Genomic DNA, 19,685 nt, shown 5'->3' on the forward strand with positions numbered 1-19,685 from the left:
AAACCCTTTGTAGCCCTCTGTAGTAAACACAACTTAATATTTATTTAAACAATCTTGATCCAACGTGTTGAGTACGTGTTGGTTTCACTTGTGGACAAGAGATGCAGAGTGACTAAGTTATGAAAAACATGCCAGTCTCCTTTAGTATGTTCTTCTTTTAAAAATAACTTACATTCATAAATTATTCAGAATGATGTGTGACAAATATATAACAGTAGATTCTTTTTTTTTTATGAATACAATCAATAGTTTCATACTTAAGAATGCATATTACACAACATTTCTTCAGTACACTTTAGTTACCAAATGTTTTCACCTGTCTTGCTTTCAGGAGTAATTATAGGTGATGCACTTTAAACTCATGAGCTTCAGTGCAGCTCATGATGTGTTTGCTGCTTCAATTTGTCTTTTTAGTTTGTCAAGTCCACTTTCCCCAGTCTGATTTCACAATGCAGAAAAAACATCTGTTTTTCAGATTTTCAGAATCTACCAATCTACGTTCACTTTTCATTCATTTACTAACACAGTTCGTAACTTAAAAGATCTATAACTGGTTAGCTTCTGTTGTCGTTTTGTTCATTTTGTGTCCCGGGGTCAGATTATTCTGTTTCTGTTGATGCAGTTACTTTCCCTTTAGGTGAGGGAGGTTGACTTATGTTCCTTTGGCGTTGGGCCTCATAGAAGGAGAAGAGGCGGAACCGGAGGTCTTCGACGTAGGGGTGTAGCATCTGGATCATTTGATCTTGAACCCGATGGGTCACGGGGGCCACACGCTCCTGGAAGTCCTGCAGGTATTGGTCCACCTTCAGCTTCAGGTCATCAGTGTAGGGCTCGAGCTGAGCCTGCAGGTCCTTCACACTCTGCTTCAGCTCCTCGCTCTTCTGCTCCAGGGTGGCTCTCACAGCCTCGGTGTCAATGGACTCAGCATAGGGGGCCAGCTTCTGTTTGAGCTGCTCCACTCTCTGCTGGATCTGGACCTTCATGATGTCCTTGGCAGCGGCCAGCTCCCTTTCCACATGCCCATTCAGCTCTTCGGCCTCTGTGATGACTTTATGGAGCATGTCCCTAGTTGCAGGGGGAAGCATCTCGAGCATGAAGTGCAAATACATGCCGGTCATAAATCTAGTGTCTTCCAGACGGTCACTAGAAAGGAGCGAGACAAATGGGATGTTACCTTTAATTCGAAATCAGTGAGGAAAAATTGCATATCAGTTTGCAGTATACCTTTTTTTGTTTGCATCATTACATGTCGACAATGGTAACAATGGTCTTGTCTAGACTTACTTGACACCCCGGCCAAACGGTGATTTCTTGATCACCTGGAGGGTGTCATCAGCTGTCGCTGTTGCCTTGGCGGCATAGTCCCAGAAGGCCTCAGTCAGCAATTCAATCTGTGGCTTGGGTGCATCAGCATATAAGATGTTGGCAGTGCAGCCTGTTGAACAGACAGAAAAAACAGTTTTGAAGAACAGTTGGAAGGTTCAAAATATTTCAGAGTGTTTTCAGGTATTTTAACACAAAAAATATTCCGAAGGAGGTAAAGTGGCACTATACTTAACTTCCAAATCCCAGAGGCATGTGTGAGTGTGTGTGAATGAGCATTAGGTTAGATGATGAGCAGTCTGGCTCCTTATGTGGTCACCCATACAAGGTTCCATATCAGTACACACCAGTGTATTAATGTGTGTGTGAATCGGTTAATTTCCAATCCAAGGAATTGCTGGGTGGACCAATGACTTCAATGGTCCAAAAATCTCATTGCAATTCTATATTTTTCCTTGAAGTCTTTTGATTTGAGCGTACCAGCTGATGTCACGCTCCAAAACGGGATATTTTTCCACCATACTCACCAGTGAAAACGGCAAGAACGAGCACAACAAGGACCTTCATGGCTCTTATATCTTAATAACAAGGAGATACAAAGATAGTTAGCAAAGCATGTTCACTGAGATTTAGTTTAAAAAGAAAAAATTCAGAAGCTACTCCGAGGCAATCCTTCATCATCTCACTTGAGTTTGTTGTTGTATCTACAAATCCACGTGGCACTGCTTGTGTTGAGCTGGTGAGGTTCTGCAGCTTATAAAGCAATCCGGACTCTAATGATCCCAAAGTTCAGGGGTGAGTGTCTTGCTGTCACCTTGCCTCATCCTGCTATCCTCACAGACACTCAGTGCCAGGCACCACGCAGCAATCATGCACGACCCAATATTGTTGCACCAATGCACGGACACAACAAGCAAATCATTTATTTTAGACAGTTTCATATGTCAGTTATCATCTTCCAAACAGTATTGATTTAGTCATGTGCCTTTTTATATTTATTTGGCCTGATTATGTGTGATTCCTCTGTGTTAGAGTGTGACTAAATCCTCAAGTGTAACTTTGAATGGACCTTGTCCTCAAAAGCCCTCCTGTCCTCAAAGGTATGTCAGTCGCACAGCTCTTGCCTCGTTTGAGTCCTACCTCTCAAACCGGAAACACTTTGTCACCATCAGTGACTGCAGTTCCCCTTCGGCCTCAGTCAACCAAGGTGTACCTCAAGGCTCTGGGCTTGGACCAACCTGATCTCACCAGAATGCGTGACTCACCACGACTCCTTAACACCGCATTGCGTGGTGGAGTCACAAACTTTGCTACATTTACGTGTCTGAACCACGCAAACAACCCCCAATGTAAAGTGAATGAGGCTCCTTTGTCGTGGTGCACACACGCATTTCTACAACGTCCTGCAGTGAGATTTTATTCTATACAACGTTTTTAAAATCTACTTTATAGCTTGTGGTAACTCACGGGAGGCTTCTTTTATTTTATTTGTATTCATAATAATTGTTATTTTTCGTCAGAATGTATTATGGCAACCCTGTCTCCTAAAATTACGTTCCCACAGAACTAAACTGCATTCTCTATTACGTTTAGCTAGAAACGTATTTTCTCCCACATTACGTTTCTTATGAACGTATCTCAAATACGTTTATTTTCTACATATATTTGCCATTTATTGTCTTGCTAATAATAATGATTAGTCATTTATAAATATCATTTTAGAGCACACATTTGAAATCAGTAGGCGAGGCTGTAATTTTGCCAGCTGTTACTCTCATGAGCGAGGCAGAACATAATAGTTTTAACATGCCAAAAAGCTGCTGTGTCGTTTATTGCACCTCAAACATTAAAACAAATCCAGAGTTACGTATTTCGGTACTTCCTCTAAGAAGAAAGGACAGTAACAGAAGATCTCTGTGGCTGCAGGCTTGATCGCCGTTCAAATGACAGCGTTGGTTTCCCCAAAAGTGGGCGTGGCTGTAAAGTGACGTAGATTTTACTCTCATATATTATTCAAAACCATTCTATTTATTCTAACGTAAATTACATGCCAGTGTTTTATCTTTTTCATTTTTCATTTTTATTTTAAGTCCTATAATGTCTGACTTTTTTTGCAATCTGTGAGGAAAAGAAATGGGGCTCAGAGCCTCAAAATACTGAAATCTGTATTTTTTTAAATCTTTTTTTCCTTCTAATTTGTTATTCTTTTCTAAATAACACACTGTTATTTACTCAACAATAACACACAATTATCCTTGTTTTTATTTATTCGTTTAATTCTATAATCTTGGGCTTGTTAGTCGTAAATAAAGTCACAGGACACCCATAACAGATTACCCAAGATCCTCAGCGTGAAGCTCGGTGATTGGATGTTTTAGCAGCAATGCATGTTGGGATATGATGTTAATACGATATGATATCCAAAAACATAAAAAAAAAATAATACTTCCGAGTGTTCTTGCTTTTCTCTTTGGAAGTCATCACATAACTGCATTGTAATACACGGTTCGGCTGCATTAAATATTACACATCTGCCGTAGTTCTTTATTTATACAGCCCTGATGAGAAGATTTCTGGACAAACTGGAGAACTGCCGCCAAAACTCAATATGTGACGTGGATCATAAATATATCAACAATTAAACAACATCTTGCATTTCTTTTCACAAAATACGTCTCCTTGCAGTATCAATAGTAATTCGGCTGACTTTTATATTTGATCCAATTGGTAGATAGGTTATATTTACACCATAACGGTGCACAGCTGATCGAAAAGGACTTATAGTTTTTAAAGATATTACCGATTTTCTTTGAATATAAGAATGTAAATACTGAGTTGAGAGAATAGTCAGGGGATTTGGGTGATGGGAGACACTCTATGGAATCACAATTGCAATAGCTTACCATTAAATGACGGATATACCTTTCTGTCTGTGATGTTTTACAAATCAGATATTAATATGTAGAAGTAAAACATGAGAAATAGTATAGCAATATCCTGTAAAATTATGTAAAAACATGAATAAAACTAGTAAACTACACATCTTCAGATGTCATACATACGTAAGTGTCCTACACTAATAATACAAAGTTATTATTAGTATGCTGTGCAGAGGTCGCGTTAACCGAATATTTTCCGTCAATGACAGATGTTGTGGCACAATGACAGACAAATCTGAAAGCAGTCCGTCATTTTGACAGATTAGAACAAACTCGGAACAGCGCCAAAGTTTCCCCGCAGCGAGGCTCCGGTGTTATGCCGTGTTATGCATGTCCTCCAAAAAGGAAATTATAGCGTTTCCAAACCTAACTGTGCCGTACAAATCATTGAAATGTCTGTGAGTTTTGGCTTTACGCTGTGCACGCTCCCGCGAGGTGCAGCAGCCATGCATAACACGGCGCATGTGAACTGCCCCCCCCCCCCCCCCCCGTTGACAGTTCACGAGCATGCTTCCCCCCCTCGTCAGAGTTGTGTAAAGGCCGACGGGTAATTCTGGATTTTGACGGAAGTTTTACGATCCTGTCCGTCAAAATGACGGGCAGTGGAAAAGTCTAGCGCAACCTCTGATGCTGTGTGTACCTTGTGTGCACCGCCTAGTGGTTAAAGCATGTTATTGAATTATTTTTGTTGTATAATGTTATTTTTGTTGAATAATGTTATTTGATTAAACAAATATTAAGAGCACATACTTTCATAGGGGGAAAGTAGAAGGTCAATGATATAAATATAGAATATAAAAAATCAGGAAGATACTGTAAGTGATCTCTACAATAATACAGTTTAGTGCTGGATGTACAAAGATATTAATATGAGGATGTGCAAAACAGACAAACTAATTAACCTTTATTAACACATTAAAGAATACTTTAGGTCTTCTTTCAAATAAGAAAAAAGCTTTGGGGGTATCTATCGACAGATATATATATTAAGCCTGACAAAGTACTTAACGTCTAATATATTGCTTTCCTGCAATGTTAACTATGTTGAAGCACTTATTTTAACTGATATTATACACTTTAATTATACTCTTATGTATGTAGATAGAATAAGAAATGTGCAGCATTTGACAGTTTAATGGTGGAGGTATACACACATATTGATAGATGTCTTGTAATGCACTGTTGCATAACTACACTGTAGTTGTGTATATGATATGTCAATAAACCTTAGGAAATCTTGAAAGGGATGTGCAAAATAGCAATTATATACAGTTTTTAATTAACTATTAATAGAGAATAACGAGTAATGAATATACTTTATAAAGATCTGCAGATAAATGTTTAGTCTTCTCAAGCACCAACTATCAAATATCTCTCCTGATTGTTGCCACTTGACAATCACCTTCCCTGAATTGTATTCAGGTGTAACTAAAGTCTGCTTTAAGGGTTGTTTATATTCCACATCATTAATCAGAATCTGCAAAGTAACTAAACTAAATGTAGTGGAGTAAAAATACCAGGTTAACCTCTGAATTGTAGTGGAGTAGAATTACAAAGTAACAGTGAGCTGTCATGTGGGTATATATTAATGCTGCCCATTATGGATACAAGCGATTTTCACCCATTTAGTAATTAGATGTTTTAAATGTGTACACACCAATGTGTTTCCTATCGCCTAAACCTCCAGGGCTGTACACAGTTTAATACTGTCAACTTCTACATTTGGGAAACACGTCTTTTAAAACTACAATTCCCAGTAGAGACGTGCCATAGAGAACATGTTGTGAAACACAATAGCCAGCATGTGTAGTTCTCGGGGGGCGTTCGAGTCCAGTTTTGAATAGTCTGCCGTGGTTTCGTTCCATTTCAAAGAGCTTGACGCTCGGCGTAACCTTGGCGCACTGCAACATCCAATCCCAGAGCTTGAAGATTAATCACGGGGTTTGTCAACGGGACTGTAGTCCCAAACGATAGCTGGGGGTTATGGGTAGTGTAGTGTCTTCGGCCATCCTAAACTGATTTTTTTTTCGGATATCATATTGCATTAACAACACCACATCTGGCGTCACAGAGATCTTCTGTTACTGTCCTTTCTTCTTAGAGGAAGTACAGAAACACGTAACTCTGGATTTGTTTTAATGTTTGAGGTGCAATAAACAACACAGCAGCTTTTTGGCAAGATAAAACTATTATTTTCTGCCTCGCTTATGAGAGTAACAGCTGGCAAAATTACAGCCTCGCCTACTGATTTCAAATGTGTGCTCTAAAATGATAATTATCATTATTATAAGCAAGACAATAAATGGCAAAGATATGTAGAAAATAAACGTATTTGAGATACGTTCATAACGAACGTAACGTGGGAGAAAATACTTTTCTAGCTAAACGTAATTGAGAATGCAGTTTAGTTCTGTGGGAACGTAATTTTTAGGAGACAGGGTTGCCATAATACATTCTGACGAAAAATACAAATTATTATGAATACAAATTAAAAAAAAGAAGCCTCCCGTGAGTTACTACAAGCTATAAAGTAGATTTTAAAAACGTTTTATAGAATAAAAAGCTCACTGCAGGACGTTGTAGAAATGCGTGTGTGCACCACGACAAAGGAGCCTCATTCACTTTACATTGGGGTTGTTTGCGTGGTTGAGACACGTAAATGTAGCAAAGTTCGTGACTCCACCACGCAATGCGGTGTTAAGGAGTCGTGGTGGAGTCACGCATTCTGGTGAGATCAGGTTGGCTTGGACCCCTCTTCTTCACCATTTACATGCTCCCACTTGGTCAAATCCTCCGCCACCATGGTCTCAGATTTCACTCATACGCTGATGACACACAGCTCTACACTGTATCTCTGCACCAAACATCCACTCAGCTCCCCCCTTCAACCCCTTGTCAACTGCCTACAGGCCATACAAAACTGGATGTCATCAAACCCGCTCAAACTAAAGAGCAATATAACAGAGCTCATGATTGTGGCTCCCAAAATCTGTCACCAAATCTGCTTTCTACCACCTCAAAAACATTCCAGACTACGGCCTTCACTCTCTGACTCCGTGGCAGATACACTCATACACGCTTTCATCACCTCCCGCCTCGACTATTGCAATGGAGTCCAGTTTGGGGTTCCCAGCAAAGCCCTGGAGAGGCTACATTACGTCCAGAACTCTGCTGCCAGGCTTCTCACCCGCACCAAGCCCTGGCAACACATCACCCCCACCCTAATCCACCTTCACTGGCTGCTGGTCGTCCCGGATTCAGTACAAAACACTCCTCCTCACCTACAATTCTCTCCATGCCCTCGCCCCCCAGTACTTATCGGACCTCTTCCATCCCTACACCCCTTCCCGGAGTCTGCGGTCCTCAGACACGGGCCTGCTCTCCGTTCCCCGCTCTCGGCTCCGAACTGTTGGTGACCGGGCGCTCAGTGTTGCGGCCCCCACCATCTGGAATACACGGAAAGATCCGCAATGCTGCTTCCCTGGACATCTTCAAGTCATCATTAAAAACTCACCATGGCCTTTGACCCCTAACCCATCACAGTCCCCCTGCTTCTGCTCCTACTGCTATTTATTTAATTTAAAGGGTTTTACTTTGTTATTTGTCCCTTTTGTTTGTTTGTTTGTTCACCATATAAAGCAGCCTTGGGTCCCTTTAAAGGCGCTTTATACAAATTGAATCTATTATTATTATTGTAATCACTTTTATGTTATTTCTGCGTCGCCACAGATAAGGCTTTGCCAAGAATAGCAAATCCCTCTCCTTATGTCTCTGATGTCCAGCTCTGATTAGATTTATAGTGGTTGATTTATTGTCACTATTAGCTTTCCATGTTGCCAACCAACGTCACAGCTTATGGTTCTAGTCTGTGTCATGCTATGAGTCCTATGAGTCAGTTTGGCCAAAGGTCTGTAGACACCAACACCGTCAGCTTTCAGAGGACAAAGTAGCCTCAGTTTCACACAAGGCATACTATATATGCAACATTTGATGTAGTTTCATACATTTTTTCTATAGACAGGATAAGCTCCTATACACACAGTGTACCCGCGACTGTTACAATGAAGGCTCGATAATCAGCTCACGGCATATACGTGTAAGTAGGGGTAAAGTGCTATTTTTAGGTGGTCTGTGGACCTCACATAGGAGGTCCGGGGGCATGCCCCCCCGGGAAGATTTATTTTTAAATATTGAAGTTAAAAGCATCAATCTGGTGCACTTTGAGAGCAAAATGAGAGATCTATGGATACACCTCTCAACACCCATTTGATACAGAACTGTAAACAGATTTACTTTTTCTTTATGGATATTTTACAAATCACCCTTTTAAACTTTATTTTTACTGTCATATAGTATTTCATACCTGTTTTTCATTTATTCTCTTATTTTTTTACAACTATAATGATCATTTAAATGTGTGTCTCGGAAATAATTAATGGTGACCAAAACGTTTGAGACCCACTGAGAGAGTCCTTTAGCTCACTGAGCCTCTCAGTCTGACAGGAGAGGACTTTCCTCCACTTTGTTGTTGAAAAAACTCCTTATGTCCGTTAGCGTAGCTCGCTAGCACCAGAAGCTAACAACAACGATCTCCGGTACCGGTGCGCTCTCTCGCTCGCGCACGCACACAAAATAGCTCGTTTCACACACACACACACAGAGCTGAGCTTTAATGAAACACAGAGACCCAGACGTAATAGTACTGTATCATATTATTTTCGAATCAATAACTTTTCAAATTATGATTACCATTTTTCCTCCTGGTCTGTCATGCCTGACAGACCAGACCAGATATATGGCACGCACACCTTCACTCAATCCTGAGAGTTTCCTCAGCTCAGAGCCTGACCCCAAACATTGATGAACTTGCACCCAAGATGAGATGCCAAGTATCTGCTTGAACTAGCATCACAGAGCAGCACACTGAGTTTAATGGATGTTTCCTTCTGCACTTTCTTTCTGAGGACATGTGTTCAATTCCCTCGCAAACGTTGTGAATTTTGAAGTACAACTCTCAAAGGGAAGATTGAAAAGCTCCATTAGACTGCAGTCAGCGGATCAGATCAAATTAAGATGTTACAAACGGTCACAAGTGTTGCAAAGAAATTAGTTTGTTTCCCCCAATCACTGAATTATGATGTCTATGACCCAATTTGAAATGTCAATATCACAATGAATCTGCAAAGAGTGCCAAAGGTTGAATTGCGTAACAAGTAAGGAACCTGGTCTGGTCTTTTGAGGACATGGGTTCGATTCCCAAGTCACAGGATTTTGAAATCAAGCAAATATTGAAAAGTGCTATGAGATTGCAGCCATGTGTCTCAGATCAAATAGCTCAAGTTGTTAGGTATCTGCTCAGGTGTTATGAGCTCATAGGTTCAATTCCCCAGTAAAGACAAATGTTTTTGAAGTCCAACACCCAAAGGAATGTGTCAACACTCGAGAAAACTGTGCAGTGTTGTCCCCAGACAATCACTCTTTTCAACTTTTAAAGTTCAACACCCAAACTGAAGATTTCCAAATCCCTATCAAGCCTTGTCGAATTGTCTCACATCAAATAGGTCAGGTATTAGGAACCTGCTCAGGTGTATTTAGGACATGGGTTTGATAATAAATAATTTAAACCTTCAAACAATTTAAGAAATGTTTAATGTTAAGAGTTTGTTGGGAGAAAGCCTTGTTTCTCTGCAGGTTGAGGAAGGGAACGTTTCAAAACTGATCTACTTTCTCTTTCTGGTTCTGTTTGCCGATTGCCACCTGAGATGGTCCAGTGGAAATGGAAAAGGATGTCGATTCAAACGTTGCAACACGGGTTTGAACCCAGCCTGAGGTATGCTACACGGGAATGTATGTGATGAATGTGTGTGGGGGGGTTCAATTGTCTACTCTAAAAAAACTAAAACTTCAAATTCTGCGATAATAAAATCTGTTCCCCGAGAAACCGCGTCGATTTCAACTTGAGGATTTCCTCTTTGGAATTTCAAAATTTCGATGTACCACATCGTCCAACAAAGAGGAATCAAATCAAACGTAAGTCAAAGTGAGCCTTGGTGGTTGAGCTAGCTAATTTAGCTAGCTTGACGGGCATTTTTTAAATATACTTTTTAAGGCTTTGTCCCAACAAACTATACTATGACTCTTTACCGTATCATTTTCGACAACATCTTGATTGTTTTACATACTATACATATATAATGCCCCTGTTTTAATCACTAATAGCTGTTTTTAGCTGTCATAAAAAACATAAAAACCTGCATATATCGAGGCTGTAATTTAGACCTTGTCACTTCACACAGACTCAGACATGTACAAAATACATGTCATATGTATTATTGCTACACAAACATTATATTGCAGTCTTAGTGTCACCAACTCCGTTTCTAATATGCAAAAAGACAAAAAGATGCGTCTGATGTATTTTTTTCACACACACACACACACACACACACACACACACACACACACACACACACACACACACACACACACACACACACACACACACACACACACACACACACACACACACACACACACACACACACACACAGACTGATACTTTCAGTCTTACTGTTGTTAAGAGCTGGGTGGAATATTTTGTCATTTTCAAAGAAACAAGAGAAGCAAAACTGATCTTTGTCTTAATTTCATTATTACTAGGCGTCAGTGAGTATGTGGAAATTCAAAATAGACAACGACATTATTAACGACAGATTCCATTAAGCTCACATATGACCACGCTCAGTGCAGAGGAGAGTGTTTTACTGTAAATGTGGAGTGTGTGTGTGCACCTGTAATCTACATTATGCAGCAAGGAAATGTGGACGTTTGACTTTCTTTCACTTGTGCAAAACCATATTGCTGAATAATCTTGGATCAAATTTGAGAAAAAGATGCACAATTAAAAATGATCATGCAAAAATCAATATGTGGAGAAGATGAAGCATTTGTTTAAGACTTAATGCAAGGTTAGGTGACAGGTTTCTGCAAAATCTAGAGATAATGTGAAAACAAACGTTTTTCCACCACAGTCATGTTTCCATCTTCATCTTGAAAGCGCTGACCAAAATGCTGATTGAACACAATTTTAAAACCATTCTCAGCAAATCTGCGCTCGGCTTCCTCTGCCAGTAAATCACAATGGAAGATTATATGTATTCACACATGCGTGATACCATCATATCATTTATTGAAACCAAACCACAGCAGTGATTATAATAATTCAGAAAGTCTGAAACTTAATTGCTAATTAAAGGTCAAAGCTGATGTTAAATCAGATAATTAAATACGTGTACATGACAAAAGCAGAGGTAATGCAGACTAACAGATGCACACAGGAACAAACTACTCATCTGCTGAATCTCTACAGAAGCAGGCTAATTTGCCTATTTTCCAACCCATGCTATTAACATAATAATCTGAATTATTTCAAGCGCAGAGATCAATTGTTTCCATATGAGGGGCATTTTCCACTACAGTACCTTCACATCGTATGGAGGGGATTGAACATGATCTGAAGGAAAGACCACCTCACACTGAGTGACACACACATGCCCCCAACACAGGTACAGTTCAGACTGTACAACTTCTGGGGAGAAAACACCAAACTGAAGCCACAACAATAAGAAATATGACAGCGATTTGAATGGGTTTGGTGTGAGTAGGACGTTGTGAGTGGATGAGAAGAAAAATGACTAGTGTGTCACTCACAGGGCTTTTACCAGAGGAAATGTCTCCACAGATGAAGAAAAAACATCTCTGTGGTTTCACCCACATGTTCTGAGGTGTTTCACATCCATCTGTGTGACAGTATATCCCTCAATGTTTCTGTATGTGACATGCAGTAGGTTTTCCAAACTTTTTTTAATAAATGTGTTTTGTTTTCTGCACATTTCTTTGTCTGAAAAATGCTAAATCACCTAAAAAAGTAACTGCAACGGATCAATGTGATTTTGTGTGGTGGCACTGTAACATCGGCTGTTTTTGTGTCTATCATTGAAGTTACTGTTAAATCAAAACACCCCCACATCTTCTCGTTACGGACCTGATAATCGGCAGGCTCTATTATTCTAACATGATTCTTAAATGCTGCTTCATTATGAGCAAATGTATTTAACCCTTGTGTTGTGTTCGAAAGCTGTTACCGTTCATGGTGTTCGCGGGTACATTTTGACCCGTGATTTATCTCAGTCCAAAACACACAAAATGACTATCATCCAATATTGTTTAAACTACATCATAGCTAACTTATAATGCATTCATAACCGTACAACCCTGCTGTAATTTAATGTTATGGCCCAAAACACATCACACCACGTATTGAACATGTGTATATGTGAGTTCAGGTTCAAGTGTTAGTGTACTCTTTGAGTTCCCGTGGGGGGAGGGGTGCAGAGGGAGACCAGGTGCATGTGGCGAACAATTATTGTTACAGGTGGATGAAGGGGGAGGGGCGTCTAAAGGCAAAGATGAATGTTGATTGGGCCAAATTTGATCCAGAGTCACCCAAAACTGGGTCTCCCCAGACCCCAACACCAAATTATACACTTTTCTTTTTAGAGACCTTCAGACTTGGCTAAATGGTCCAAACCCGTAGTGTTTATAGCTGCTGTGGAGGATATCATGAAGCCTTGTTCCGAAAAAACAACTAGAGGGTAGTTGTTATATAATTTTAACTTGAAACGGGTCACGGGAGACCCGAACACAGCATAAGGGTTAACTGTTATGTATGTAGTATAGATTATAAAGAAAGAAATAAGACGGAGAGACACAATCTCACCTAGCAACTGAGATAAAAATAGGACTATAATCTGGTTCTGCATGTTATAAACAGTCGTCAGATACTGTTTATTGATCGAAGGATTCTTTCATTAGATGCTTTTTTTCCTGAAATTGCATGGATAAGTATTGAAAAGATAAAAGCAGTAGCTTCATGTACACACACAGTTATGTAGAATGACGTAATGTATGTACAGATTGATCATTTCAGTATTAAAAATGTATTGGGAGGCGTGTGGCGTAGTGGTCTAGTGCGTTGGTGTTCGGATCAGGTTCAAACCCCACTGCAGTCAGCATGTAGTTGTGTCCCTGAGACACTTCACCCCAAAGTGCTCCTGTGGGGAGTGCACACAGTACTGAGTATGTAAGTCGCTTTGGATAAAAGCGTCTAACATGTAATGTAATGTATCACAGCAATCTTTAATGTATAGAAACAAAAATAGCCTACTTTAAGGACACTTTAATAAACATTAACTATCAACAACTATAGAAATATTTGTACATTATCACAAATGGGTTGCGCTATATTGTAATTGTTGACAAATACAATAAAGAAAATGTTAATTTCCATTAGTTTATGAAAGCGTATAAAAGCTAAATGTAAGGTTGTAAGTGTTCCTAATCAGGATTTAAAAAGTTATCAAACAAGTATTTTAAACACAGAGCACCAGTTGTTAAACAGACATTACTCCATTAACTTCAATGTTTCTTTTCTTAAACGACATTTAGTAAAGTATGCTGATCGTATACAGGCTCAATCATTTGAATGGCAGTGTCAGCATGTTTCTATTACAGCAATATCAGAGCTGACGAGAAGGGGGAAAGAATGGAGGTGATGAATCACTCTCATGAAAATCCTTCAGAAGAAGAAGACACCAGGTTTCTGGATTGTGATGGTGATGATGACGATGATGATGACGATGATGATGATGATGATGATGACGATGATGATGATGATGATGATGATGACGATGATGATGATGATGATGATGATGAGAGTCCGTTAAGCATCGGTTGTAACGCAGATGACTGGCAGTGACGGTGGAGCAGTGGTTGGTGTTTTGTCATTTCGGTTTCAGAGCAACAGCTCGAGCTTCCGTAAATGAAACTGAAGGGATTTGTAAACAAGAAACATTCAGCGCAGTTTGGTGATTTACTGTAAAGAAGCCTAATTTAGTGAAGATGCGCTGATGCGGTCATAAACACAATATTGATGATGTAGTTTACTGTAGTAGATAATACTGTGCAATTTTTCCTTTCCTGTGCTCGTGCCCTGTGGCTTACATAATTACCTTTTCATTTGATATTAAAGGTTTTAGTTTTCCAGAAAAGATAATAGTTTCACGATGTTTTGCTGCACACTATACTATTACCTTTTTATTATGCCACGAAATCTTACATCACTTTTTCTACACATTTTTTCACGACTATGACTTTTTAAATATACTTTATGTATTCCATGTTTTACATTACATTAGCTTTTATCCAAAGCGACTTACAATAAGTGCGTTCGACCAACAAAATACAAACTTGAAGAAAACAGAATCATAAGTACATCAGGTTTCATAGAGCCAAAACATTTCAAGTGCTACTCAACTGGCTGTAGATAAGCCAGCCCTTTTGTTAGTATATAAGTGCTTTGTTCGTAATTCTATCGCTCGAAGTGGAGTCGAAAGAGATGAGTTTTCAGTCTGCGCCGGAAGGTGTGTAAGCTATCTGCTGTCCTGATGTCGATGGGGAGCTCATTCCACCATCTTGGAGCCAGGAAAGCAAACCCACGTGTTTTTGCTGATGGGAACTTGGGTCCCCCTCGCAGCGAGGGTGCAGCGAGCCGTTTGGCTGATGCAGAGCGGAGTGCACGTGCTGGGGTGTACGGTTTAACCATGTCCTGGATGTAGGAAGGGCCAGATTCATTCGCAGCATGGTACGCATGTACCAGTGTCTTGAAGTGGATTCTAGCCGTTACCGGAAGCCAGTGGAGGGAGCGGAGGAGCGGCGTGGTGTGGGAGAATTTAGGAAGGTTGAGCCAACTTAACCATACAAGTTATTTATTTATGACTTTAACCAACATATTGTGCTATGTACGCTATGACTTTGTATTCTTTTTCTTGTACATGTATTTCTTTCCATAGGCGGCCTTGCACATGTATCCACATCACTGTAAATGAGCCAGTGTTACCCACAGGTTTATTTTCAGCTCTTTTAAAATGTCTTTACGATAAAATGACACTACGGTGTAACAGTTGAGTTACCCTGTACTTATTTAATAGAAACATCTCAAATACATTGCTTCAGTAGTTGACACATTGAGCATGTATAATATAGCAACATGGCTATCCTAGTGTAAATGGTTTTTAACTTATTGGGGAAAACCCAGAAAGTGTTAAACTGTCCCTGGTCTCCCTACTAAAGGTAAGGTGTTGAGAGTAATACATATTCAATTTCAAGAAAACAAGGTATCAAACTCTGCCCAGAGAGAGGATGTCTACCTTGTTTACATCTCGCTCCTGTAAGCTTTTGAGTAACGTTAGATATTGTTTCACACATGTATGTTTTGTGAAGAAGGAACACAGAGAGAGAGTAGAGGGGAATCCGTGGGTCTCCCTGTTTACTTCTCTGTCTGAAACGTTCCATGCTGACACACACACACACACACACACACACACACACACACACACACACACACACACACACACACACACACACACACACACACACACACACACACACACACACACACACACACACACACACACACACACATCAAAGTGTGGCGTGAAGCTGAAGTCACGTGATCATCGGAGGAGCTACCGAACCCCCCCGCGCTCATATAAAAACCTCATCAGATCAGAAAGCACATCGGGACAGAGGAGGAAGTGGAAACAGAGCAGGTTCAAGTGAAAGAAAGAGACAACAGTGACATTATATCAAACAATTAAAACAAAGATGCCGTTGGAGTACTTCCTCTTTGGGCTGATAACCTTTCTTCTGACAGGTACATATGTTGTTGTTTTTTAACCCCCCTGTGTGTGTATCATTTGTCTTAAATTATATGTGAGATGTTAATTTGGCAAATGTTCTTTATTTGATGTTTATTTTCTTCTTTCTTCCTCAGGGGTGGAGTGTGATGTGTTTGTTGAAGCAGGCTCTCAGGCTGTGTTACCCTGCAAAGGAAGCCCTTCATCCAGCGTGATTCCCGAGATAATCTGGACTAAAGCCAACAAAGGGTAAAACAACTTCACGTTTGCCTTCTCCTTCATCCTTGGACCCTCTTTGCTTCATCGCTCCAAACTCCCACAAATCCCTCCATCTCCCCTCCTGTATGCTGATGACTGCTCTCTCCTTCTTCATCTCCTTTATGCGATCTCTCCTCTCTCAAAATCCCACACCATCTCCAAACTTCCCTCCTCATATAGCACTATATTTTTCATTTAGATTTTAGTATATGTTTTCCAATAAAGACACAACAAGAAATAACCGCAATACAACAAACAAAATAATAAATAAAAACAGTAGAAGTCGGGTGGGAGGATGCTTTACAGTAGGTTACAGATACACTTTTTATTGTTATTATTGTTTGTAAGTATTGTTTCCCGTTGCTCCTGATAGATTATTGATGCCCAGAGTGAATATTATGGGTCTTTTTTTATTACAAAGAGAAGCGGCCATGATGATTTGAGTCCTTTAGTTTTGAATACTTTTCTGGGTGATAACATTTTCGTCTTGTTCTGTCTTTTGTATGTTCTCATAACTATTTGTACATCCCTGTAGCCTAAATGTGCTGATAGCTTAGATCAGGGGTGTCAAACTCAATTTAGTCGCGGGCCACATCAGCATTATGGCTGCACTCAAAGGGCCAGTTGTAATTTATATATACATATATATATCAAATAATGCATTATATGACATTATTGCCTCTGCATTGGATTATTATTGGATAGGGTAATAACTTCATAATTAACTACTCCTGAAAGCAGAAGTCTGGGGCAAATAATTGCAAGTCTCGAGAATGTCACATTACATTACATTTAGCTGACGCTTTTATCCAAAGCGACTTACAATAAGTGCGTTCGACCAACAAGACACAAACTTGAAGAAAACAGAATCATAAGTACATCAGGCTTCAGAGCTAAAACATTTCAAGTGCTACTCAACTGGCTTTAGATAAGCCAGCCCTTTGTTAGTATATAAGTGCTTCGCTCGAAGTGGAGTCGAAATCACAAAATGATTTCAAAAGAAAAGCTGGAAAAAAGTAACATTTAAAAAAAATTCTGTCAAATTCTGAGAAAAAAGTCTAATTTGAGATGCATTGTGGGACATGTAGTTTATGGGCAACGTGCTTCATTAAATCATCATGTAACCGTATAATAAACATATTTTATTCTTTGCAAGCTCTTGTGGGGCCACATGAAATGAAGTCAAGGGCCGGATTTGGCCCCCGGGCCTCGAGTTTGACACCCCTGGCTTAGATTAAAAAACATGTATATGACTTGATTGTGCAGCACAGGATTCATGTTTTAATAGCATTTATACAACAACAAACAACCCACTAAGGGCTTTGATCTCAGAGAGTTAACAAATAGCCAAAAAAAAGCCCCTGGATATATTAACAGCTCTCTTCAACCTTAAAGGAAAATATATCATCTTAAAAATACAAGAAAACATGACATTCCTGTTCATTATGTCCCATTTTTATATCCATGCTACAGATCTTTCTTCACATCAGCCCTGACAATCTATTCCTGCACTAATATTACATTTTCAAATAAAATAATTGATTGTTTGTGACCCCTTCTGTCCGCAGCACAGTGTGGAGGAAAGACAGGAGCGGTCTGCAGTACGTGGGGCTCCAGCTGGACCTCCAAAGGCTCCAGACGCATTCAGTGTCCTCACTCCCGCTTCGAGAGAAACGACTTCAGCCTGCAGATCAATAGCGTGAGGGGGGAGGACGGGGGGGAGTACTCCTGCAGGGTGAAGCACGGAGACCTGATCACTGAAAGATTGATCATGCTGAGAGTCATTAAAGGTAAGAAAGCCTTAACGTACATTTTTAAACTTATACTACATTTTGGAAACCCGGCTTAAATGAATTGATAGATTCAGATGATACTTCAAAATATGAATCAGCTTTGAATCGATTCAAAGTAACTCCAGCTTCACCTGCTGTGTATGTTTGAATGCCAATACTTTTGTACTTTTCCTTAGGTAAGATTTTAAATGCAGGTACATTACTGATAAGTGTTTTTGCAATTTAGTATTGCTACTTTTACTTAGCATCCGAGTACTTCTTCCACCACTGCTTAAATAACGTTTATCGTTTGTTGTTACCTTAATTTGTTTTCCTTAATTTCTTGAATCAGCGCTGAAGATTTAACTTCAGACAAACAAGAAGAATTTAGCCGCTACTAATACTTTAAAGATAGTGTTAGACATCAAGTATATAGTTACTGTTTATTTGACTTACTCATGTGCAATGCCTTGTTAACTTCGTGCTTCTGTAACAAATGACTAATACTTTTTACAATTTCAATCAAGTACATCTAATGAAATGTAATGTCAGATAATATAAACTAAAACTAGCTTTGAAACATGTCATTAATCTGGTGTTTCCTCCACAGTGTCCCTCTCCTCCCCGATGCCCCTCTGGGGGAGCGATGCCTCGATCAGCTGCGATGTGACCCCTTGGCCTCGAGGAGCATCTCTGCAGTGGACGCTGAACAACAGAACCTTTGATCCCCAGTCTGGGTCAGACTCAGACGCAGATCAACGTGTTGTGAGGGAAAAGGCGACTGTGAGACTGACGGGAATCTGGACCTGCGTGGTGGGCTTCGGGGGGGAGAGGGGGAGCGTCTGCAGCTCTCACTGTGAAGGGTGAGTAACATATCCCATAAGACCTAATCATTTTACAGACTGCATGTAACCCAAGCTAATCAATGTAAGTATGATAGCGTGTGCTCTTAGTTACGCTCAAAATAAAAAATAGCTGGGGTACATCTCGTCATTTTATGTGGTTGAGCCTTAAAGGGGACCTATCAATGAAAATGCACTTTTTGATGTCTTTTATAAACATGTGTCCCCGGTGTGTCGGGAACTCACGCAGCGTCAGAAAATAAAACCCTCTCTCTTTTCCTCCGTACCCAAATCTCTAAAAACGGGGAACAACGGAGCTGATCCAGATTTGCGTCCGAAATGACGTAACATCTGAAATGTGGACCCACGGCCCAATCAGAAACATTGCGATCAGAAACAATGCCCGACGGTTTTGGACGTAATATGGTCGGTTTCACATTAGCATCGCTAACACTCAGAGCTAACCTGTACTGGAGATCATGTGTGTGAAAGGAAGCAGAAGTAGGAACTCACCTTGTGGTATAACCGGCGAGAGAAAGCCTTTGAGCTCCAGACTGTTTCAGATCCTTGAATCCATGATATGCGTTTCATCACGGCAGCATTTAGTTCAGACAGTAGCTGCCGGGTCCGCGCATGCTCAGACCCCTCCTCTTTTATTTTCAATCAATGTTTTATTGTTTTAAAGCTTTATACCCAAATCAGCACTTTAGAAACAGGAAGTGAAACAGAGGGATATGAGGCATGGCTAGAATGAATGATCTGTTTGGTATTTTGAGCAAAACACTTCATAGACAT

At 40.0% G+C, this 19,685-nt stretch overlaps 1 protein-coding gene and 1 pseudogene across 1 annotated transcript; one reads left to right on the plus strand and one right to left on the minus strand.

Moving 5' to 3' along the window:
- Positions 1 to 599: 599 nt before the first annotated feature.
- LOC117460712 (apolipoprotein A-IV-like) lies at positions 600 to 1,890 on the minus strand. The gene is made up of 3 exons (XM_071206082.1): positions 1,851 to 1,890; positions 1,285 to 1,435; positions 600 to 1,143 (listed from the first exon to the last, which is right to left on the minus strand). Exons 1-3 carry the CDS (start codon positions 1,888 to 1,890, stop codon positions 600 to 602), a joined length of 735 nt encoding a protein of 244 aa, XP_071062183.1.
- A 14,028-nt stretch (positions 1,891 to 15,918) lies between these two features.
- On the plus strand, positions 15,919 to 18,919 carry LOC117461527 (hepatitis A virus cellular receptor 2-like; annotated as a pseudogene).
- The last annotated feature ends 766 nt before the right edge of the window (positions 18,920 to 19,685 follow it).

This window comes from Pseudochaenichthys georgianus, chromosome 16 (assembly GCF_902827115.2).
Source record: "Pseudochaenichthys georgianus chromosome 16, fPseGeo1.2, whole genome shotgun sequence".
NCBI classification, from domain to species: Eukaryota; Metazoa; Chordata; class Actinopteri; order Perciformes; family Channichthyidae; genus Pseudochaenichthys; species Pseudochaenichthys georgianus.